Genomic DNA, 25,672 nt, shown 5'->3' with positions numbered 1-25,672 from the left:
AGTATCAATCTTGCAAATGTGAGAGTTCATTTTTTAAGATTAAAATTATTTTGTATAATCTGAAGTTTAGTTTTTAGAGTTATGAATAATTTTTGAACCAGTTGGAAAGATGGTGATATAGTTATTTATGCAACAGGACAGTAGTTCTAGGCTTTCATGTTTTTTGAATCTCTGTATCTTTGTTTCAGGTGGTGAACATGTATAGCCTGTGCGGGGGTACAAGGTGGACTACTTTAAAAGTTCTTAACAGTGAACATTTTGTATTATATAAACATACATTTAATCATAATTGGCTTGCTAGTTATAAATCCAAAATATAAATAAAAATCTTAGTAATTGCTTTATATATTAACTTTGTCTAAATGTGAGCTTCCACTGACTCTTTAAACACACACAACAATGGAAAGCGTGCAACCTTTTTGAAATTTTCTGAGATGACTTTTTAAAAAAATCATTGGCAATCAGCATCCTGATGTTAGAACTATAAGATTTCTAAGACTAAATTTTAAATGTGATGTCAGCTATTGATTTTTTTTTTTTTTTTTTTTTTTTAAGTAGATGCCCAACCAGAAAATCTCACAATGAGAACATGGGGGCACAAGTTGAGTTGCCATTTAAAAATCTGAAAAAGTATTCTATTACCATTCATATTCTTGTAGTGCCTCAGGGCCCCATTTGACTTTAGGCCTGGTTGTGCTAGGTGCTGTGTATATACATAATTAGGGAAGGTCCCTGACCTAAGAACTTAAATCTAAATAACAAAACAAAGGGTGTGAAACAGGGAACTGAAGCACAGAGAGATGCAATAATTTCCTTGAGGTCCCACAAGTCTGTGGCAGAGCATAGAATTGAATCCTTATTTCCCCATTCTCAGTCTTGTGCCTTAAATACAAGACCATCTTCCCTTTCATGCCTTGCAGCTGTTGAGTCCTAGTCCTCATTACTGGTAGTAGAGACATAATATCTAGAAAGGCTAATTGAGCTTCTTATGGATTGAAGGGGAAGGGAGCACCTTTTCTTCATGGGGCTGTGGAGTGCATCATAATAAGGCACTTCATGCTGCTTATATTTCCACTGCAAAATCTCTTACTTAACCTAGACCTCAAATACCCAGCTTTCATCCACATTCCCCATTGTTCTCTACGCACTTGTATATGTATATGATGATCCTATGTTTCTCATTTCTACCTCTGCATCTGACGAAGTGAGCTGAGCCTCACAAAAGCATATGCCTGCTAAAATTAAATTTGTTAGTCTTTAAAGTGCCACAGAACTCTCGTTGTTTTAACCTACCCTTATTTGCCACATATGGCAATCACGTTCTTGAGAATGACAATTGTTGATTCCACTGAACATGCAGGTTCATTCCTAAAATTGGTCTGGGAAAGCAGGTTATACCAGCCTCTTGTCTTCAGTTTCCCTGATGCTAATAATGAAGGGGAAAAGTAGATGCTATCCTCAACTAATCAGTAAAGAAGAGAGGGCCTGTGTGACCCAAAGATTATTGTCTAGTAGTTTAAACTCAAAATGTATGTTTGAAACTTGATTCTTCAGTCTTGTACTTTTATGTTTGTGCAAAGTGGGTGTTGAATACTGCTATTTTGATTGTGTAGGGTTTTACAACTTTGCATTAATTTTGCACAGAGGTAAGTCACTGTGCAAGGCAGTGGACAATTGGGGCCCATTGTGCTTAACCTACAAAACACATTTTCATTAGTTTTAAAAAAAACAAAACAAAGGAGGACACTCTAGCCTTGGTTTACATGTTCCCCTCTTGTAATGATTGCTGCACAAAAGTTAGAGTCAGGTAGAAAGTGAGAACTTCAAAGTGAAGCTGATTGTGTAACTACTAGAAAATGAAACTGATTAATCTGTTTTTAATTGTGGGAGCCAAATGTAGCACAGAGAATCAAAAGTAGATTTTAGTTTTTTGATAACTATTGGTTTAAACCACCTTGGGTTGAGGTAGGAATTTATGTAATGGATTAAGGATGAGATTTCTAATCTGACATCTTCCTCTGTACATTAAGCCGCCTCTATCCCCTGGCTCAAAAACAAACAAACAAAACCCACTAAAACAAAAAACCAACCCTGGCAATTAGTTATGGTTCCCCAAATTCTTATAGTCCTGGATTTGCCGTTTACTTGCTTTGTGGTCCAGAGTAATTCATGCAGGCACTGCTCGTGCTAGCTGTTCCAAGCAGGTGCACCCTTACACCCAAGCAGAGTATCACAGAGGTCTTTTCAGGTGGGATGGCTTGCAGGGTCAGGGACGCTTACAGTTCCCAGCCTTAAAGAGAGGGGAAAATAATATTCTATCTCCTAAGGATATTGTAAAATAAACTAATCCTCACAAGTACAAATGCTGCTGATGTACTTTTTATAAACACTTCTTAAATTATAAAATAAACTATTATTTGTATTGGAAAAAGACCAAAGGAATTGTCAGAAATAGTGACTGATCCAATCCTTACTTTCAAGAGTAGTTTCACTGAAGTCAGTGGGAGTACTCATGAGTAGTTTGTGACAAAGGCCCAATAGTCTGTGATAAAGTTTTTAATATTTGAATGTATGAGAGAGTCTCTGGAGACTTTTATAGTGTTTTTAAGCAAAATAACTTTTTTCATATGGCATCACTGTCAGACTAAAAAATATGTGTGGTGAAATCCTGACTGCATTGAAGTCAATGGTAAAACACCCATTGTCTTCAGTGGGACAGGGATTTCATCTACAGTTCCTGCCTGCAGGAGACTTTTTGATTTTGATTTAAACTAGTAAAAATCCCATGGCAAGATGGGAATACAGCAGTGGGAGGGGAAGGGGATGTTGCTTTGTAGGTTTTCTCACATCTTGTTTCTTTTAATGGATTTTTGTTTAGTTATATTTATTTTTAATAGTTGGCCTTGAGTTGTAAAGGTGGAATGGAGAATTAGTGGTGGAAATCAAGCCTAAAAAAGTGAATTTAGAGGAGAGCAAGATTGTTTTGTGCACAGGAAAAATAAGATTATTCCAAGCACAAGGGCAATGTGGTGGGGGAGGGGAAGATGGGCAAGAATTGGAATTGTGAGTGGTAGGGGCGACAAAAAGTATGAAGGAAAAAGGTGGAAGGAGCATAGGACAAGAATTGGGGAGGGTGAAGTGATGAAAGCTGAGGTAACAGGCAGGGTCAGATTTATATACAGCCTTGAAGTTGAGGGTAAGGAGACTAGATTCAAGTCTGAAAGAGAGAGGAAGCTGGTAATACTATTCCAGCTGTGGAGTGATCAGAATAGCAGATGAGAGATTTTTGGCAGCAGTGTTTTGGATAAACTAATGATAGGAGCTTCCAGGAGTCAGTACAGAAAAGAGAAGATAGCATTTAAAGATGTTGAAGAAATATGTTATGTTTAAACTGGTTAATTTAATACTATCTTGATTCCATAAGCACTTTTCACTACAAACACTAATCAGTTGAACCTCTCAACAATCTTTATCAGATTAGTGGTATTATATCATAGTTATAGGGGGTAAAACTGTCCGAGGACAGAGCTTACATATTTATTACATAAGTTCTGGTAACTAATAGAATTTACCATGGAATAGCTGTGAGCATCTAGATTTCTGTGAGTCCTCTGCTAGTTAGTTCTTCCTGTCACAAACCATGGGCACAGTCCTGCAACCCTACTCATGCCATCTTGTCTAGTCTAGGCAATTACGTGCAGATGTCAATAGTATAAGCAGCAGCAACCAAGTCATCCCCTTAGATTCAGTGGGGACTACTTGTAAGAGTAACTGTTTCAGGATCTAAAGATAGCACACTGAATTCTATTGGGAAAATAACAGTGAAATCTTGAAAATTAAGGCACCAGAATCATTCACTGTGATGGAGATGTTAAAATGATGAATGTGCATCTTTTAAAAATTCAGTTTATTTAGCACTGTAATGTGCACGGTGCTTAGTAACAGTATGCCAAACTAACATTTATTTGCCTCAAAGAACATACCGTACAGGCACAACTGGATACATACTGTACATGTATATGGTCACTATAGCAAGAATGCTTCACAGAATAGTTGAGATTTTAGACATGTTTAGAATTTTTAAACCCAGTTTTTATTATATTCTTAGAATTAATTATTACATTTTTTTCTTTAAGCTTCAGAGTTGTGTTTTTGGGCTCATATAGCAGACTTTCTTCTACCCAGAAATCAAGAAATCCTGGCTTTAAAAGCTGCAGATATTTTTTGGCTGGATCAAAATTGTCTTATTAATCAAAATAGCCTCCAGTCTAATGAAATTCAAAACCTGAATACTTCTGTTCTTTCCTATCTTTTAAAGTCATCCATGAAAAGACTAGCTGCTGCTGCTGCTGCAAAAAAGACTTATGTCAAGGCTGTGATCCTGTAAGCAGAGGCTTCTGTTCTTAATTGCATCATTTAACATCTTGACATGTTACATGATTAGGGAGAATGTTTCAGAAAGCAACTGAGACAATTAGTACAAAAAATAATCATACACTTAAACCCCAAGGGAAGCAAACTATGCTTCCTTTCCTTTATTCCCGAGAAGATACCACATTCTCTCCTAAACATTCTATAAACCCAGCAGCTCTTGTTTTAGCATGAAATTGGCAAATTAACCATAACCGGAAACTCTTATGTGCACTTTTTTTTTTTTTTTTTACTACTTTCCCCATCACTTTTCTAAATGAGATAACTAAACAAGTCTCTGCATGTTCCTGTCAAATTGGGTGCCTCATCACTTTTGCATTGCCCCCAACATAATTATCTCGTTAATATTTGTTCTTGTATTTAGTTGCTAAATATTGAGATAATTTAAATATGTACCTAATATAATTGTAATCCTGGGGTGGGATTAAGCAATTGGGTGTAGACACCATTTAGTATGGTGTCAAAGGACCCAAGCTTGCAGAGTATCCTATGCTTTTATTATAATTAATGGAAACTGAGGATGCTCAGCACTTTTAGGATTGAGCCCAGTGTTTATAGAGTCTTTCTCCTGCATGTACTTGCATGTTTTGTTCTGTGCTATGCAGTGAGCACTCAATTCTTTTAACTTTATGTTGATCTGATTTTACTTTTACAGTAATCAAATTAGGAATGAATTGTACTATAGTCAGTTGATGCCTTTTCCTTCTCTTTTGAGAATGGAATGTTGTATTTGGGCTCAGTCCAGGCAGTTCTGTGCAGCTCAGGGTTGGAGAGAAAATTGCTAATCAACTGTTGAGTTAATTACGATGTACACCATTTGGTGCTGATGGTAATTTGAGTGGAAATGTTCAGTTTCTTACTGTAGAATTATTTGTTACACTAAGTGAGACTTTTATTTTATTTGGTTGCTGTTTGTACCAAACTACAACTGTTCTGTTAGCGTCTTTGGAAAGTGTAAATTTTTACTAAAGGTGTTTTTTGTTTTTCAGGTTTCCTTACTGTGAAGTCAGTCTATTTATTCCAGCTTGTAGGCTGCTGAAACTAACCCTTGCCATGGCATCTGCCACTCCACCAGTTACATTTAAGGAGTTTTGCCCTCTCTACTATCTCCTCAATGCCATTCCCTCAAAGGTTCAAAAGGGATTTCGCTCCATTGTGGTGTACCTCACAGCACTTGATACCAATGAGGACTACATTGCTGTGGGCAGTAGCATTGGAATGCTCTATCTGTACTGCAGACACTTAAACCAGATGAAAAAATACAATTTTGAGGTAAAAATCTGTGCCTAACTTTGTCATCAGAAGGTTATCAATACTGCTACAGATGTTGGTGGCAAATTAGCACTTCAGTTCTTTCCCTCAGGAAACTTCTTTAATTTTACAATTTTGTCTTGTTTCAAAAGGGGAAGACTGAATCTATAACTGTTGTAAAGTTGTTGAGCTGCTTTGATGATCTTGTCGCTATTGGTACAGCTTCAGGCCGGGTTGCAATTTTTCAACTTGTCTCTTCATTGCCTGGAAGAAACAAACAGGTAAATGTTAAATTTGGTTACAACTTCAGTTATGTTAAATATGATCTTCTTTGAGTGTGAGTCAGTGTAGATCTCACTGCAGGTGTGTGTGTGCTTGGAATCATTTGTCTAGCAGTGTCCATCAGGCCTGTTCATGCACCCTGTGCTACCTCATGCTACAGTGTGAGGAGGTAAAGGGTGGGATGGCCGCAGTCCTCCCTCAGTTCTTTTTCCACTAGTGGCAATGAGATGTAATCTGGACTATGTCCAGTGTCACCTGCTTTTGATTTCCAGACTTCTTCTCTTGTGAAGAAATGTCATGTTCACTTCTACTTTTCAGTAACTTCATTTGATTTTTTTTTGTTTTTATTGGTCATTGTCTCACACTCCCAAAAGGGGAAAGAAGCAGTTAGGACAGATTGGGGGAGACCTTCCTGTACAGCAGGGTGAGATGCTTCACGCTAACCACTAGCTGTGGCAGTGTCAAAACCCACTGTGTTCAAACCCTGTCTTTCTTGTGATTGACTAGATGAACATAGTAGATGCCTGTTCTGTTTTGGGGAAAAACACATCCCCAAGAAATATGCTGTCTGCCACTCCTTTTCATCCTGCACCCAGAAATCTCAAGATGTGTGGCTCAAACTACCACTCTTGGAGAAATCTGTGAGGGTAGTAGACTTTGTTTTCGATAACTCTGGTGCCTATGTACTGCATCCCCAGACCCATCTGGGAAGGGAAAGCAAAGAAAGTACCATTGGTTTTGGAGCTATCACCAGCATCCACAATGCCAGCCATATGTACCTCTGCACCAAAGGTCTTGGTACTGACTGGGGGCATCCTCTGGATCAGAAAGGAGCTACCGCATCAAGTGCAAACAGAGCCATGCAGTGGATAACACATCCACCCTACAGAGAGGATTCTAGACTGAGATAAGCATTCAGAATCATCAACATCAATGAAAGATAATGCCATCAGTGACACAGAGGCAGATGGAGACTGTCCCACTGAGATAGACATAATACCAAGACCTGTGCCCATAATGGCTCAAGAGACAGAACTTATGCACACGCTGAGATATGCCTTGGAGTCCCCCTCACTACTCTACTCAGCATTGAACAGGCATTGAGGCCAGTCCTACTACCATCAGAGCTAGAACTGCATCCATCCTCATCACCATTCCCAGCGAGCTGCTTGTTTCCAACACTGAGCCTTTCCTTCGCCTCTGTTTTGAGCAAGGAACCATTGCCAGAAAGACAGGGACACTACCTTCAATGAGACATGCAGTATCAAGTCCCAGTGTGGGACTTGTAATGCATCGGCCATCCACAGTCAAGCCAGTACCACTACAACCTGCTGTTATGGCCGTCTTCTAATAGATCTCAGAGTGGGGCACCTTTGTGTCTTGATGAAAAGGAGATTGCAGTTGTCATTGGCATTGCTGGTGAGGACACCACCTCCTGGATCAGAGGGGTCCTCTAAGGACATGGTAGAAGTAGAGAGGAAGACACTCCAACTCCTCTTCCTACCAAAGGAATCTTCTCTTTCCCCAGGCGAAGCAGTCACCACAGCCCCGACACCATCTGTCAATGGCTTCCAGGCTTTACAGCCCCAATTGTGGACTGTATTCTTGGAGGGTGTGGACCTGTTTAGCTCAAGAACAGATGAGGCATTGTATTATCTGACATTCCAAGGTAACAATCAGATCCCTGGGCATTATAGTTTTGTGTACTGCAAGCTGTTCCGGTACCAGCTGTCATAGGTCCATTTGTCCCTGGATCCCTGTGCTCAAACTTAGTGCTTGAATGGAGTCCAGCCACTACCTCAGTCACGGGGTTCTTAGGCCTACTTTCCAGCACAGATCTTCTATCTGGCTTCTTCTGAGAGCTGGAACCTGCTGTCCAACTGCCTACCTCCTGGGCAAAATGGTGACTTTGGATTCCATTGTACCTAAGCACACCCTCTCCCAGCTCTTCTAGACAGAGACCAGTCTGTCTAATGTGAATAGATTTCCAGTGATTGTATATGCTTATAATCAGCTATCCTCTGGAGTCAGCTCTGTGTTGGGACTTCAGCACAACATGGAGGCAAACTGGCAATAGAGAAGGCAAAATGCTGCACATTTATAATGAAATTTGCAGCCTGATACAGAGTTCATAATTTCACTGTGTTCATAAATTGTAGACAGATTCCCAAATTGTCACACCAGCTACCCGAGAGGCAGAGAATTACATCTGTCTTGCACAGTTGCTAGTCCAAGTACCTACCTAGAAAGTGACCCCAATACTTGCACCCATCATCTTCCTCTTTCTTCCCACAAAAAAGACCCTGACAGATCATCAATAGTTACGACAAGACCATCATTGAGATGACTTTCAGAAACCACCTTACCCCTTTCCTCTGAGCTTAGGCAGACGGAACTACTTACAGATGGGTATTGGATGTTGTTGCCTATGGCTACATCATCCAATCTCCTTCCTTGTCTCTCTTTAGGGACCCTTCTCACAAAAGCCTTTTACAAACAGAAGTAGCCTTGTAACTTTGCCTAGGAAACACAGAAGAGGTTCCATAGGAGTACAGGGGAAGAAGTTTCTACTCCTGATATTTTCTCATTCTTCAGTTGGATAGGTAGGGTAAACTATCAGGTAAACATAGTTACTGTAGGGTAAATAATGGTTCTTTCTTAATAGATTGTTGTATAATGATTTTGCACATCTTAAAACAGTGAGGACCAGGAAATCCATGTGTAATGAAATATCTTGTGAGTATATTGTTAATCATTTACTAATCTTATGGAAGTAATAATTTTTTCTTTAGTCCTATTCTTTCAAAAACACTTTCATGCAATTTCTGATGTATGATGAAATTTAAATAAAATTACTGATTCAGGAATGAAAATAACCTTAACTTTGTCTGTTCAGGGCTTATACATAAAGCTGAGTCACTGAGTAGGCCTGGTGTCTGTCTTTTCCCCTCCCCATTACTCTTTCTTGTGTTCCCTTGATGTGAATTCGCAGCTTCGGCGATTTGATGTAGCTGGTATCCACAAAAGCAGCATCACAGCCTTGGCTTGGAGTCCCAATGGAATGAAATTATTCTCTGGTGATGACAACGGGAAAATTGTCTATTCTGCTTTGGATTTAGATCAGGTAAATATTTCTTTTAGAGGCTAGAATTCTGGCTTAAGAATTTTCTGAAAATGTTAATGTATCTAAATATTTAGCAGATGGTTACATCTTCAGTTCTTCATAGTCAGGTTGTTTATATGTAAGGCAAGGGGAGCACTATGGTTTCTTCATTACAACTAATGTAGAGAATGTTCGTCTTTTCCTATTTTTGCATCTACTTCTCTCCTTCAGCAATACCCACCAACTTTCTGTCTGAAGTGGACTGGATGCAGTTTCCTTTAGAGTACAATCAGTGCCCCTTTTTAATTCACTGGTAAGATTACTATTCAGCATTGCAAGGCACTTCTTTACCACAGCGATCCAGTGCTTCTTCAATAACACTCCATATCTCAGTTGATAACAGCCCTACTACCATCAGAGCTAGAACTGCATCCATCCTCGCCACCATTCCCACCCTCGGACCGGGGGTGCAGTGAAAATGAAGCTGGGGTCCACTGGGTAGCTTTGTGAAATACTACCACTGAATTTAATCTTCCTGAGGGATTGTGTAAATAACATGTTACATAAGGTTTACCTTGACCAGTTAAATTGAGAATAAAGGTATTAATTTGCATCTACTTGAGGGAGGAAATGCTCTCCCAATCTAACCTCGAGCTTTTTTAATCTGAATGGATGCTAAAGGATTTAATGCCAATAATTGGTTCAGCATCTCATTCTCTTGTGAACTCCATCAGTTGGATGGAGGAATATGGATGGGGGAATGTATTGTGGGTTTCCCATTGAACTCAAACAAATGTGATAGCTAGTATGCCAGTAGAAGCTGAACTTCATAGTGTGGAGCTATCTATACATATAAGCCACACAGACCAATTGGATGTCAGTCAGTTTGAAATCCATTTGACTGAATTTCAAGGGACAATTTTTGAAAGTGCTCAAACTATTTTTTTAATCTGTTAGTACTTAAAGCAACCAGTATACTTTCTAATAAATAAAAAAAAAATTACTACCAGATATTTTAATTTGAAAAAAGCTTGACTTTTAATTTCATGTGTCTTTAAAGGGTGTTTGCAACTCCAGTCTGGTATTGGAAGAGCCATCTTCAATTGTACAGTTGGATTATAGCCAGAAAGTGCTGCTGGCCTCTACTTTACAGAGAGCGCTACTTTTTTACACAGAAGAAAAATCTGTCAAGCAAGTTGGAACACAGCCTAGAAAAAAGTAACTCTCAAATCTTTATGTAGGCATTTCTTTTAATCCTAGCTTTGCAGAAAAGACTAGAGACCCCAGTGATCTGAGCAGTGAGATTAATGAAGCATCATTTTCTGCTCAGACTTGTTAACCACAGCAGCCACTTATATTAATACCTAACCTTCAGAGATTTAACTATCTTTATTCCTTCTATTATTCATTTTCAGTGAAATGGCTCTGCCTTATTGAAAAGTATGATTGTGAATGTGTAACCCTCTCACAACCGTACTATGCGAGATTTTTCTTTCCGTTTAAAATAAAATGTTTAACTTTCATCCCATCAATTTGGAAGCTGCTGTGGCTTGATACAAACATAGCAGTCACCAAAGAGGGTTCAGTTTTGTGGATGAGCTTTTAGAATTCCTGTGTAACATGAAAGTGATAAAATAGCCTCAGTTACTATAATTGACTCTTTAATAGTGAAAGGATACAGCAAATACTTAAAAAGATGACAAGTTGAAAAGTACCTTTATTTTTATAATAAAAAATAAATTCTGTAATGTAGTTTGCTGGCATATCCTGTTGCTTAACCTTTATTGGATATGGAAGGAAAAAAGGCAGTCTGAGAACCGAATGATGCTGTCAATAATTGTATATCTTTACACAGCCTGAGGATATTTGAGTGTTGAAGGAATGTTTATAATACACATTAGGCATATGCCAGTGTGTGTTTCCTGTGACTAACTCAGTCATTTTCATGACATTTCAATGTTCAGTTTTTATCCTAGTAGTGCCCATCTCCTTTTAGGGATCCCCTATTTTACAGATGGGGAACTAAGGCACAGAGAGGGTAAGTGATTTGCCCGCAGTCACATGGGAAGTCCATGGTAAAGCAGGAAATTGAACCTGCGTGTCTCACATCCTAGACAACCATTGGGCCATAGTAATTCTAATACTGCTGTTGTGACTGTATTATTTCTGTACGTGAGGGGACTCCTCCAGAGGTTGTAATGCTGTCTGGTTGCAGGGGATCAGAATACAGGACTTGAGGCCTGCCCGTTGTTTGCAGAGGCTGGGAGTCACCAGCATCATTCCCTAATGATTCTATGGTCAACTGAATGTTCAGCATTTCCTGGTTCTGGGGGAAGCAATGTGTAGACTTTCCCTCTGGAGGAAGGGTCACTAAAATGAGGGATCTCTTTTGTAGGAAGAATTGAGGAGGGGAGGGCATCATCATGAGAGATGTTGGGAGGACACTCTTCTTCTTTCTGTATTCCCCACCCCACACTCTCCCTAGAGTTGAGAGAACAGTTCTGTGTCTTGAGGCTATATCCTTGTTTAACTCATGTTAACTCAAACTTGTGTGTTGCAGACTATGGATTCTCATACCACCTTGTTGGTGGAAGCAATGGAAAATAGTTTTTGTTCAACTTGTGCTTGTAAACTCAGCGACTAAATATCCTAGTTTCTCCTTTTTCTGTTTTTAAAAAAAATTGTGTACAAGTTTCTTACAGATATTTGTTTACATCTTAGCACTGGCAAATTTGGAGCATGTTTTATACCTGGACTGTGTAAGCAAAGTGACCTGACACTGTTTGCCTCAAGACCTGGGCTACGCCTCTGGAAGTCTGATGTTCATGGAACTGTGCAGGCTACGTTTATTTTAAAAGATGTATTTGCTGGAGGAATAAAACCTTTTGAACTGTATCCTCGGTTGGAGGAGTCTGACAAAGGAAGTTGCAGCTTCCCAGAGAAACACCTTGGGCTCATTTCTTGCCTTTCCCAGGAAGGATGGGTGCTGAGCTGGAATGAATATAGTATCTATTTATTTGACACTATAAACCAGGTAGGTGTGGATGCATATTTGGTTCCTTAACAGATTGGCATCATATCAGTATTAACCCTTGTCTATATTTGCATATTTGTCTGCATCTGTTATGTTGTAGTGACCTAATGAGTTGTTAAACTTCTTTTTTTATAAAAGGTTTTAGAATTATGGTTACGTTAACTTTGTCATAGATAAGATAAATGATAGTATAAACTATTGTAAATGTTAGATATCTAAGGTTTACAGTCTAAAATACAGAAATGATGAATTTCACACACCTAGCAAAAATGTACATAGGTCTAAAATTCTATTGTTCATGCTTTATATTTAAAAAAAAAAAAAAAAAAAGATTAAGGGAGTTGTCATTGTATAATGTATCTCAAACTTTGTCCTCTCCCCTCCAGTGTATACCTCACTTCCATTATTTTAAAAATACTCCTTGCATTTGGGGTCTCCATACATCTTAATGTGAACTTTTCTTTGCTAGTGCTCAGCGCTATTGAAAATCAAGCCACTTATTTAGCTGCTTAAATATGGACTTTAGAAGCCTGTCTTTAATAATCCATTTTTTTTAAAGTCTTGGACTCTGTATCACAGTTCCACTTATATGCTGTCCATTCACTGAGCCTTATAAGAGCCATCTGTTCTTCTCTTTGATTTTCTTTTTCCATTATGGTTCTTTCCTTCTTTCTGGAGTGCTTTGTCCCCTCTGTTTCTGGTGGTATTACCTAAAATCCAATAAACTTTTAATAAGGAAAAAAGCACCTGTCTGATCCTCCTAGCAATATCTTTAGTTTAGTTTAAGTAGTAATTTTTTAATGAATGCTTTTTACATGTGTTTTTTAAACAGGCTATGATAGGTGGCTTGGAAGGATCTGGTGATATTGTGTCTGTATCCTGTACCGACAATGAGATTTTTCTCTTAAAGGGAGATAGAGACATAATAAGAATTTCAAGTAGACCTGAAGGACTTGTCTCAATAGGTTTGTATAGATTTGTCAACTTTAATTTGTACTTTTTTAAAGAAAGTGTTGCATGGAAGGTGTTCTTGTACTGTTGCTTTAAAGAAACGTCCTCTAGCAACTTCTGTAGAACTGTCTCCTTGTTTCTCAAGATTATAAAAGGCTTAGATTCTTCGAGTGCTTACTCATGTCGATTCCAAGTAGGTGTGTGTGCACCATGTACACAGTCAGAAGGTTTTTCTCCTAGTGGTACCCATTGGGTCAGTGCAGGCACCCCTTGGAGTTGCGCCTCTGTGGCGCCATATACAGGGCCCCGCCAGCCTTCTGCCTGTTCAGTTCCTTTTTACTATCTGGTGACAGTCATTGGAGCTTCTATCTTCTCTTGCTTTGGCAAGCATTTCCCCAGTGGTCTTCTACTGTGGCTCCTGCAAATAGTTAGATTAGCTAACTACTACTAACTAATTCTAGTTAGCTAACGTTTTCTTTAGGGGGAGTCCCCCCCACTTGTCTTCCTCCCTCTCAGGACCCGGAGCACTGTATGGGACTTGCCGTAAACCTATGCCAAAGGGCCATCCCCCACAAATCCTGCCAAAGTGCCTGGGGGAATCCCACCAGATTGATCACTGTAGGATTTGGAAGGGATTCTATCCTAGGACCAACAAGGAGAGGAATGTTAGACTTAAACACCTCCTCATGGAGGCAGCTCTCTGTCCCCAACTGGCTCCAGGCCACTCGGACCCAGCACTCAGTGCGCTGGCCTCTGTTAGAGAGTCTACAGTGCCGAAAAAGAACTAGGCACCAGCATTCCTTCTCCCATTCGCTGGTGTCTCACGACAGGCATAAAAAGACTAATCGACGGTGTTCGACCACAGTGAAGGCAGCAGGAACAAACAGTGCTAAGTCTGCTTCCCATGCCAGAGCACCTGGCACCTTCCCCCACCAGAGGCAGGACTGTTGACTTTGGACCCTCAAAGGGCTCTGTCAAGTCCGGCACCAGTGGACTCACCCATAAGGGAGAGTCAGATGGAAGAGTTGGACTTTCCTTCTGCCCCTCACACTTTTGAGGTGGCTAGGGACCTGATAGCAATGATGGCATAGCAGTCCCTCACTAGAATTAAGACCTCTGGCACTGCAGCAAAGTGTGGTGCCATCTAGAGGCAAACCTGCCATGATGCGGCACCAGTCACCTTTCCGTAGCACCACTCTCCGGCACCTCCCTTGGCACTGCATGGTCCCCACTATCCGTATCGGACTCAGAGGTGGAGTCGTACACCTCCAGCCGTAGTCGGCACTGGTCGGAGCAGCATTGCTGCAGGGAGGAGAAGGGGCATACTTCCTTTATGGGACCTTGGCCAGTGCAGGGGCAGAGGCCTGCTCAATGGCTCTTTTGTACCTCGTGGGCATACCACCAGGCCCAGGAGTATTACTAGGTATTCCCACTCTATCGCCTCTGATAAATGGGCTCCCTGGTTGCATGAGGAATGCTTGATACTGCCTGGCGCCGAGGCTGGCACAGAGTATGGTGCAGGTTCTGGCACGGCCTGATCCTGACACAGAGCATGTCAACCCAGCACTGTGCAAAAACCCGTGATCCAAAGGGTCAGGAAGGCCTGGTACCAGCCAGAGCATTCTCATAATCCTTCTCCTGACGAGGGGGTGGCAGGGACTTCTACTGCACCACCTCCAGTGGATAACAGGGCTCACCAGGATCTATTGCAAAGAGTGGCCCAGAACCTTGGACTCCAAGCAGAAGTGACGGAGTCAGTGGACCCTATGTTGGACATCTTAGCATCAGTGGGCCCCTCAAGGGTGGCACAGCCCCACATTAAAACCAGTCAGAGTAATTACAAAACATTGTGGCAGACACCAGCCTCTATCCCTTCCACGGCTAAGGGGATATAAAGAAGGAACTTTACATCCTCCAGAGGGTATGAGTTCCTCTTTACCCACCCATAGCCAGAGTCACTGGTGGTAGTGGCAGTAAATGAGAACGAGGGGCGGCAGCAAGGCCCAACACCAAGTCCACGGACTCGAAGAAGCTGGACCTCTTTGGTAGGAAGGTGTACTCCACTGGGGAGCTCTCGCTTCGCATCACAAACCAACAAGCAATATTGAGCCAATATAATTTTAATTCATAGGAGATCATGACAAGGTTCAAAGAGCTGCTCCTGGCCAACTCCAGATCAGGATTCAGAGTGGTTGTGGAAGAGGGCAAGGCAGTGACAAGGACCTCGTTGCAGGCTGCCCTGGACACGGTGAACTTGACCATGCGGACCATGTCATCTGTGATCACCATGAGAAGGAGCTCTCGGCTGCACATGTCAAGCCTCCCCCAGAGGTCCAACAAACAAGAGTTGTCGTTCAGAGGTTCGGGGTTCTTTTTAGAGCAGGTGGACTCCAAACTCCACAGTCTGAAAGATTCAAGGGCAACACTGAAATCCTTAGGGCTTCATATGCCATCCACCCAAAGGAAGCATTCTGAGCCACAGCCTGCTTGGCAGTTTTATCCTGTGCAGCCTAGGCAGGACTACTCTAGGAAGCGGGGCAGAAATAACAGGTATAGGACACCTCAACCTCCATCCAACCAAGGCGGTGCTTGGCGAGGCAGTCCTCCAGCTCCAAGTAACCATTTTGAGGGTGTGCCTGAGGCTGGCACACCAGACCAGATCAAGGATCCTTCTCCCTGCTTCCTGAACTGTTTATCCCATTTCTCTCATGCATGGGCTCAGATAACCTTGGATAGATGGGTGCTGCGCATGGTAGAATTGGGATAGTCTCTCCATTTGGGCATCTCCCCGACGCAAGCAGCATTAGCTTTCATTTTGGACTGTCTGCTGCACTTGAAGCAGCTAGGTCTTGCAGTGTCATCCGTAAAAGGTGTACCTAGTGGCAATCTCTGCATTCCATCTTAGGGTGGATGGTTGATCAGTCTTTGCCAATCCAATGGTGACCCATTTTCCTCAAAGACCTGGACAGACTATACCCCAAAGTTCACCATCCAATAACAGCATGGGACCTTAACATTAGCCTGGTGCTCTCCAGCCTAATGCAGCCTCTCTTTCAGCCCTTAGCAACATGCTGACTCCTCTACCTCTCATGAAAGGTGGCGTTCCTGGTCACAAAAAAACTCAGCTAGGAGAGTGTCTGAGTTCAAGGCTCTGACGTCTGAACCTTCATATGTGGTGTTCCATAAGGACAAGGTCTAGTTGTGACCATATCTAGCCATCCTCCCTAAGGTGGTATCCCAGTTTCATTTGAGCCAGGGCATCATCTTCCCAGTATTCATTTCCCTGCTATTGGCATGAGGCTTAAGGAAGAAGTCTCCATTCCCTAGATATCAGGTAGGCACTGACTTTCTATATCAAAAGGGAGAAGACCGTTTTGCAAATCAAACCAACTCTTTATCGCAGTAGCAGACAGGATGAAGGGTCTCTTGATGTCATCCCAGGGGATTTCATCATGGATCACATCCTGCATTAGGACTTGCTATGACCTGGCAAAGGTGCCCGCTCCACCATTGACACACTCCACAAGGGCACAGGCCTCTTTGTCAGCATTCCTGTCGCATGTCCCTACACAGGAGATCTGCAGGGCCACAATATGGTCATCAATCCACATGTTTACCTCATGTTACGCCATGACCCAACAGGCCAGGGACGATACCGCGGTGCTTCAATCAGTGATACCGTGACTCCCTTAACATGGTGCTCTCCAGGCTAATGGGGCTCCTTTGGGAGTCACCTTCTTGAAATCAACATGAGCAAGCACTCAAAGAAAAAACTTACCTACCATTTTGTAACTTGTTCTTAGAAATGTGTTGCTCATGTCCTTTCCAAGACCCATCCGCCTTCCTCTCTGTTGGAGCCAGATGGCAAGAAGGAACCAAAGAGGCAGCAGGTCAGCGGGGCCCTATATACGGTGTCATGGAGGTGACCCAATGGGTACCACTAGGGGAAAAGCTTTCCAAAAACTGAACAAGCAGCACAAGCGCACCTACTTGGAATAGATGTGAGCAACACATCTTGAAGAACAGTTACAAAAAGGTAGGTAACTTTTTTCTCCACTGAGCCAAGTGTCTCTTTTTTTGTAGCTGAAAGGGGTAACAATTAGGAAATTGGTTATAGCACTCAGCTTCTAACAGTGGCTTCTCACTAGCCCGGACTTGGGAACTATTCTAACCTACTCCACCTGGCAGCAGGTCCCAAGAAACTCTATACCAGGTCATGCTTGCTGGAGTGCAGCACACTCTAGCTGTGCATCATCCCTTCCCTTGGTAATGTTTCATTTGATTTCTTCTTGTAGGTGTGTTTGATAATGATATTTATATGCTTTTGTACTCAGAAGTGGCCATAAATGTGGGAAGGATCATAAGCACTGGATGAAATTAAGTATCAAACAAAGGTCTTACAGAGTTGAAATGAACTTATTCGTGTTACTGGTGCTCTTTCTGTAGTGGAAAAAGGCAGTATGAAAAATCGTGGATAAAAATAAAATAGAAGGAAATAAGCACTTGAACAATTTTAAAATGTCATGCATCCACAGACAAAGATGTAATATGTTCTTGTGAAGTACAGACATCACTCAGGCATTACTTGCAGTTTTATCATTTGGACTACTTAATGTCATTTATGTGCATTTTTTAAAAAAATCTTTGCTCCAGTACCAACAAAATACTACTAAATAAGATATACAATGCTCTCTACAAATTCTAGAGACTCATCTCTCATTTATCTTAATGCATAGATGTGCAAGGATAGTTTTGTTTAAGCAGTGCTTCACCCATAGGCCTCTTGTGACATTTTTTTTAATGTTCTGGATATAGTAGTAATGTAAACACTAAGCATGAAAATTAAATTCTTAAAATGCTCTTGGATACAAGAATAGTGATCCAGACAAATATGAAACCTCTAATTCTGTGTGCTATTGGAAAGAAATCCTCTTGGAATAGGTTTTCTTTGAAGAATAATTTTTTTTTTTTTTTTTTTTTAACCACAATGATTTAATTGGGGGATTAAATTTAGGGGCCTGATCTTGCAAGATGCCAAATGCCTCAATAGGAGTTGAGGGTGCAGGGGGGGGTCTCTCAGCACTGCATACAGTTAGGCCTTCAAACCTGAAGGACTGTCTCTTTCAATACACAGGCAATACACTCTGACTAACATTAATGGAAGCTTGGTCCAGACATTGGTGCCATGAATAGAGCTATGGCTAAAATAACATTGTTTCAATATAAATCAGTTACATAAGATTACAGCACAGTATTGATGTGAAATGTTGCTGGTTTAGACAATACCTTCTAAGGAATAAAATCTTACTTTTCTTAAGACATTCTCCAAGAGCTGTACTTCCCATTACTGAACACCTTAGTGTTTGTTCTTTTTGTTTTCTTGTCAGTTTCAGATGCAAATTCAAAATTGCTGAGTCTGTTACCAGATTTGAGTTCCAAATTGCAGAGTCCACTATCTGTAGTTGTTTCTGTATTACCTGGCCCTTCAGTGGAAACAGACTAAAAAATAAAAATGGTTCCTTCCCCCAAAATTATTGGTGATAATGACTCTTATTCTTTAGTGAAAGATGATCTGGAACCAACACCGGTATCAGAAAAAAGTCTTGATAGAGTGGGGAACTTAAGCAGTGAAACAAGAAAAAGAGGCTATTCAGTAGCCAGTGAATCAAGAAGCAGAAGCAGTTCAGTAAATTCTGTGGATAGTGGCTCTAGTCTCCTGACAAGTGGAGACCAACCATTCTCTGAAGTGCTGAGAGAGAGTCAGACTTCTTCACAGCGGTTCAGCATAATCAACTGTGAAGACTTTGACCAGGAACTCGTTGTAAAACCCATTAAAGTGAAAAGGAAGAAAAAGAGGAGACCAGGTAAATACAGAAAAAGAGACAAGGTAAAAATAAAGCATTCTCTAACTCTGCCAGATTTAGTCTAACTTCCTTATATTTAGTGTCACCTTTGGTATCTGTTTCACTAAAAAAAAATGTTTTGTTTGGTTTTAAAGACAAGCCTTATGTTTATGATTACATGCCTTTCAGTAATCATTACTTATCTAACAATAGTTAATCTGTAGTCTTGCCCTTTCATTTTAGGATGAAAGCCCATTATGAAAGTAATAAACTTCTCTTTTCAAGAAGGTGTAATTTTTCTCTCTGCAGATCTACTTGCTCTTTATTACTTCTATTCTATTTTTAAAATTTGTTTTTACATTATTTGTAACATTATGCAAAGCAGAAAAAATCATGAATATAAAAAGTTAATGCTGGTAGGCAGCTTCACTTCTGTTTTACGTTGTTTAATCTCTTTATTAATCTTAAATATTTTAAGTGTAATATTTTTATATTCTTACTAATTTGCTCGGTAGAAAGCATATCTTTGTGTACTATGGACTAGATTATACAGTCAATTCTTATTCACTGTTTTAAAAAAAAAAAAAAACCCTCAAAAACCTGGTATTGCAGTTTTTAAATTCTTGTCTAAGATTTTGTTGACACTCTAATAAAACCTTAATCAAGCTGAGTAACTTGCAACTTGTAGCACTCCTGCATCCTCATCGTGTCAGTTTATGGCACCCAAAGGGAAGTGACTAAATTCTTTGTGTGTCAAAATTTGGACTAACTCCAGCTTCCAAAATAAGTTTCCTATTCTCTCATAACAATAAAATATTTGCATTCTTTTATTTTCATTGAACTTGAATAGATTTTATTAATAAGAATATTTATCTTGTGTGTGTGTGTGTGTGTGTGTGTATGTGTTTTGTTTTTTGTTTTGTTTTTTTCCCCTGAGATCAGAAAATGTGACCAGGAAAAACCACAGCTCTCTGGAAGGTACACCAAGTTATGAGCGTCAGTTTTCTGGTGATAGTCCACATTCGTTAAATGCAGACTCATTGTCTGTGACTTCTAGCCTAATGAGCTGTAGTATTGATCACTTGAGCACAGGTTCTCCAGATCAGGAAAGTGAGTTCAGTGTGGAGTTGAATGCTGTCTTGCAGGAGGATAATGGCTCAGAATCATTCAGTGTGCTTCAGTCTCCTGAATCAGTTGCTGTATTAATGCATGAAGAAAACAGAGGTACAACAGAATTACTAAAACTTCCTAACAATAGCAATGGAATGGGTACACCAGCTTTTACGACTACTCTGTCATCCAGTCCACTCTTAATTCTCACTGAAAATGTAGAGAGTAGTAAGGATACAGAATGTAACCCAAACTTGCTTTCCGAAAATACTGAATGCAGTTATAAATTGTCACCCCAAGAGGAACAATATTTTCCTGTGCTATGTAAAGCAGATGAAACTTTAGCTAGACTAAGTCTGCAGGATACTGAAAACACTTTTGAAGACATTAAGATCACAGACAAAACTTCTTTAGGTTTTAATACCACATGTAGCGCTGAAAAGTCACTGACACAGGAGGGAAGTGATGAAGCCCACAAGGAAGAGCAGCAACCAGGTTCTTTAATAAATACGGCCCTGGAAAATCCTACAGATCCCCAATCTGACCTCTCTAGGGAAGATATGTGTTCACAAGAGACTGCAGTTTCTGGATGGGATTTGGAGGATGCCATCAAAGCTAAGTGCAGACCTGGTACTGCTGAATGGATAACCAACACTCACGATTCCAGAACTGAGAAATCTTTATCGAGTGATGAAGAGGATATTTATGGGCATGGGCTACCGCATTCATCTTCAGAGACAGAAATCGGGGGAAGTTTTATTTCCCAGGATATGACCAGAACAAGCCTAGATGAAATAATGCTATTAAAATCAGATCAGGTATGTGCTTTAATTTATAATTACAATATTTAAGATACCAGCATTAGAGAAGAAGCAATCACAAATATTTCTCTTCAGTTCTTTATGTAAGTAATTTCTTCTAATTGATTCAGCAGGCAAAATACAAATGAGGAAACTAATCCCATCCAGTACACAAAGCAAATTATTATTGTAGACTTCAAAACAATACACAGAGGTATATTTTCAGTGTGCTGAGGGAGGATGCCTGTAAACCTGTGCAGAAGGAGTTGTTTGTCCTAAGCCAATGAAAATGCTGTTGTGAACTCGTATTACTTTATGATAATACCAAAAAAGAGCTCTAAGATAGCACCGTCATTTTGGTTCCTTGGGGCTCAATCTGATGTTGATACTTTCATTTTTCATTGATTTCAGTGGGAATTGAAGATGCTGAGTATCTTACAGAATTGGGGTTTTAGTGCATTTCTATTTAATCTTTGCCTATTTAAATTGTAAGCTGGACAGGGCAGGAACATTATCTTTTTAAAATGTTCTGTACAGCAATGAGCACACTGCTGAAAGAGATGCTGTCCATTAAAATTTATACTTGGTTTTTCTCATTATTTAAAATGATTTTTTTTTCCTTCCTATTTTTTCTCTCTCCTTCACTGTTGATATGTAGAAAAAGAGCCACACAAATAGCAAATTTAACCAATGGACTGTACAGTGGAAAGAGACATTTTTACTACGAAGGCCCTGATCCTGAACCACTGATTTTGATGGGAGTTTTAACACTAACTTTAGGCTCAAAATGCTATTAAATACATAATGCAAGCAAACTGGAAAAATTATAAAGTCTTCTTCAGCTACAGTAACTTTTTGGTGTACTTGTATCAACAGATGAAATACTTTAAGATGAAGGGTAATTTGACTTGATGTCTCAAATAACACTGCAAACTAAAAATGTAGCTGTGTTCATTTCCCTTAAGTGATATACTTCATCAATAGTGAAAGAAGGCTGAAGGCTATGAATTTCAGAATCAAGAAGGGAAAACCTCATCTTCTGCAATGTTTTGAAATGCACCTCAGTGTTTTAGTTAACGTACAGGCTATGGAGCTAGTTATTAGACAGGACTCAAGTTCGGGTAATATAGGCTGTAAAATCCATGATATTCCATTAACATGTCTTGAGTAGATTTTTTTGTTTTTGGTACAGCAGAGGGACTCAACTGTCAGTGCAGGGCATTTCTCCTCCTCCTCTTCACTCAAGAGTATATTACAAAAGAGCTCTTATTTTCCCCTTGTAATGATCATTAAAACATAGCTGCCTGGTTTAGTGAGGATTGAAAAGCTTTTGCATAGTCCAGTTTGGTGTTGCTATTTACATATGTAATTTATTTGCTTCTACTAAATAAGAGGGTAATATTGATGGATTTTGGACTGCCCTCTGGAGGAGAGTGATAGTGTGTGGTTTTGTTTTACTTTTTGGTGAGACTCGCAGTCCCCGCTATCACAAGTTATTCCTAAATACAGATGGCAACATGTAGCACTATGTACTGGGTCAACTGACTGGTGATAAGATTGTTTTACCCAAGGCAGTTATTCTTTTTATGTAATTTTAATGTTTGCATTCTGATTTTAAACAATTACTTCTGCTGTTTTACTTCTGTATGTATGACTGTTTTCTTATGCAATTGAAGATACCTGACGTTATTCTGACTCTCCAGTTTTTAGTTTGCAGAAAGCTGGATGGGATATTCTGGCCCTGGCTATGGGATACTCAGCCTGGTTGTCTCAGAAAAGTATATTTGGTGCCTGGACTACAAAGGTAGTCTGTACTGCAGTGCTTTACCTAGTGCAGGTCTGTGGTGGCAAAAGTTTGAAGATGCTGTCCAGCAGGTGGCAGTCTCGCCTTCAGGTAGGTTAAACTGCATTTCACTTTCTGTTAACCTTATTTAAAATTAAAATATAAATTTGTGCAAATTGTTGAGCTCTTTTTCCTATAACTACATGCAGTGTGTATTCCCTCTCATCTCAGTACTTGGAGTATCAGTGTTTACAGAGGATTGCTCTGCTGTTTGTAGTCTGACTTGTTTTACAAAACACACCTGGACCAAGTTCCCTAATTAATTCACTTTCACAAACAGCTTTTCAAACTACTTTTAAAAGACTATCTTGGGTCATGTTCCTATATTCCTGGAATATTTAAGTACTGTTTCCTAGTATGAATGACTGTTCTCAAAATAGTAGGAAGTGAATTTGTTTGTTGAGGAGTTTTAAATATATCACTGACCCATTAAGTCAATTACTGAACCTTTTTATGTGAGATTCTTAATTTATAGTGTGTAAATAATACAGGTTATTTTCTGAACAGAACATCATGTTTTATTTAGAAAAATGCCTACGCTGAAAGAAGACGTAACTAAAATGTAGCTTTGTGTTAAAAATAAACTTGATTCTCCCCCACCACTCCCCTCTCCCCCACACACATTGTTACATATTGACTGACTTTTTTTATTTTTTTTGGGGGGGGGGGGAGGCTTGGGAGTGAAAGTTGTGAGAGGGTAAAACAGGCTTTGGATGCAGACTTGCACCCTGTTCACATTTCCAGATTGCTCTATTGGTGGTGTGATTGTAAGCAGGTTTCCCAACCATTTTCTCATTCCAGTCTCCTACCATAGCATGATTTCTTTTCCCCTTTCTTGCCACTTAAAGCAGCTGAAAACCTCACTGCTCTGTGGGAAGGAGAGGAAGAGATACTATCTCAGGTTTTGTTTTTTTAAATCGTCACATTTGGTCAGTGACTGAACCCTGATTGGGATATGATAGCATTTACAAGACTATGTAAACAGACCAGAGAGGAGAAAACAATCAAATAATGCAATTCTGGGTACTTTCCCGTTCTGTGTAAAGGCTATTAATGTATTAGTATGCTCCATTGATTGATTGCCATTTGAACTCATTAGCATGACGTACTTGTATTTTGAATTTCCTTTACACTGCTGTGTTACTTTTTTATGATCTGTTTACAAAGCAAAACTTGCAGTCAGATTTTGAAAACTAACCCCTAAAATTGAATCTGTAAATTGTCTGCTTGTAGCATTACTCTCTGCTCTGTGGAATGTCACACCTGTACATGTATTAGACTGTCGCTCATTAGAAGCTGGCCTTCAGAAATTAGAAACTTTAATACTACTACTGCTAATGAGCTAATAAAGAATATACATGTTATAGAGATTTGCCCTGTGCTGCATATGATTTGACTTCTTTTAAACCTGACAACTGTGGGTGTGGGGGTGTGTGTCTATAGAAGTAATAGTATGTTTCAGAAGATCGCATTGGGGGTCAGCTGTAAATTTGGCCTTTTAATATTTTTGTATTTGGTATTGGATACTGTGTATTTGTTTGGTATTTTGAAAATAACTATGGGCAGAGGGTGAATAAGTTTTTAAAACGTTTTTGAGGGAGATCGAGTCTGTTGCAATATATATGGTTCAGCAACTTCCTGTAAAACTAGTAACTGTTGTCTCCCTTTACAGTTTTTAAAAATATAATGTTACGTAAGATTAATAAAGATTTGCTAAATCTTACATTTATCTGTTAACTTTGTTGGCTTAACTTTTTTTCTGTTAATCATTTTGTTTGTACAATAGACAAACGGTCTCTAAAGTTACAATCAATATTTGATATTGCCCACTACTCATTCTTCTACAGGGGCTCTTCTCTGGAAGATTGAACAGAAAACTAACAAGGCATTTGCCTGTGGAAAAGTAACCATAAAAGGAAAGCGCCACTGGTATGAGGCTTTACCCCAGACAGTATTTGTAGCTTTAAGTGATGATACTGCCTGGATTATCAGAACTAATGGAGATCTGTATCTGCAAACAGGTATTTAACTGTTGCCCTTACGGTTCTTGTAAATGAGAATTAGAAGTGCATAAATCTGTTAAATGATCATGATTTGGTTTAAACTGTGTTCTGAATCCAAAATAAAACTTACTTATTCACGGCAGAGAAATCCTTTACAATGGGAATCAATTATGAGATGTATTACAAGGCAGGGAAAGATTGTTTGTATTACCATAGCAATAAGGTGCCCAAGTCATGGACCCAGCACCCGATTGTGCTAGATGCTGTACAAATACAGAACAAAAAAGCAGTCCCTACCTCCAGTATTTTATAATTCGAGTATAAGGTGAGACAGTAGATGGATGCAGACAGACATGGGAGCACAAAGCAACAGTGAGACAAAGTGGTGGTCAGAATGATTGGCTGGGGCCTAGCACCCTAACCATTGTCAAGCTTTTTATAGGCATCAAAGCAAAGGAGGCTTTTAAGGAGGTTTGTGAATGTAAGTACTGAGATGGTTTTACAGATGTTCTATGGGGAGTTTCTCCCAGGCATGAGAAGCAGCAAGAAAGAAAGAATGGTGTTTGAAAATTTAACAAGTGGGCGATGGAGTTTGACATGATGGGATGACCATCCTAGAATACTCAAGCAGTGGCGTACCAAGGGTCTCTGGCGCCTGGGGCCAAAGCCTACATTTGCTGCCCCCCAGCCTCATGCGCGCGCCCCCCCCCCCCCCCCCCATGCAGGGCAGGAGAGGTCCCAGCGCTGACCCCAGCTGTCCCAGGCGGGGGGGAGGGTGGCGTGAGGCTTGGGGAGGCACAAATACAGGCTTGGCTCTGCCATCCCTCCACACTTACCCGCTGCACAGCGCCCGCTGCCCTCTTCCACTCCAGCCTTGCACTGGCTTGGACAGAGGCGGCTTCACCCCCAGGTGGGGGTGGAGGCACTGAAGGGCACCCCCCACCTGTCATGTAGGGCTGGCCCAGTGCTTACCTGCCGCTCCAGTCCTGCAGCCTGGCGCTGGCTCAGATGGGGCAGTCTC

The 25,672-nt window shown here is 40.3% G+C and overlaps 1 protein-coding gene across 4 annotated transcripts in view; it reads left to right on the top strand.

Annotated features, from left to right (window-relative positions):
* Window positions 1-25,672, top strand: part of TECPR2 (tectonin beta-propeller repeat containing 2) — a 70,146-nt gene that overhangs the window by 1,715 nt on the left and 42,759 nt on the right. For all 4 annotated transcript variants that reach the window (XR_010921163.1, XM_067555027.1, XM_067555028.1 and 1 more), the window contains exons 2-11: window positions 5,421-5,703; window positions 5,835-5,963; window positions 8,957-9,088; window positions 10,128-10,285; window positions 11,789-12,101; window positions 12,934-13,066; window positions 18,614-18,916; window positions 19,838-20,823; window positions 22,516-22,699; window positions 24,496-24,669. Coding sequence is in view for 3 of the 4 variants with exons in the window: in XM_067555027.1 (XP_067411128.1) it covers window positions 5,485-5,703; window positions 5,835-5,963; window positions 8,957-9,088; window positions 10,128-10,285; window positions 11,789-12,101; window positions 12,934-13,066; window positions 18,614-18,916; window positions 19,838-20,823; window positions 22,516-22,699; window positions 24,496-24,669 (2,731 nt within the window). In the remaining variant the exon portion in view is untranslated. The remainder of the gene's footprint in view (window positions 1-5,420; window positions 5,704-5,834; window positions 5,964-8,956; window positions 9,089-10,127; window positions 10,286-11,788; window positions 12,102-12,933; window positions 13,067-18,613; window positions 18,917-19,837; window positions 20,824-22,515; window positions 22,700-24,495; window positions 24,670-25,672) is intronic.

This window comes from Emydura macquarii, unplaced genomic scaffold (genome assembly GCF_026122565.2).
Source record: "Emydura macquarii macquarii isolate MOO-44397 ecotype Brisbane River unplaced genomic scaffold, CSIRO-AGI_Emac_v2 contig_1551, whole genome shotgun sequence".
Classification (NCBI taxonomy): domain Eukaryota; kingdom Metazoa; phylum Chordata; order Testudines; family Chelidae; genus Emydura; species Emydura macquarii.
The sequence above is the reverse complement of the archived record's forward strand: the minus strand, read 5'-3'. Positions and strand labels throughout refer to the sequence as shown.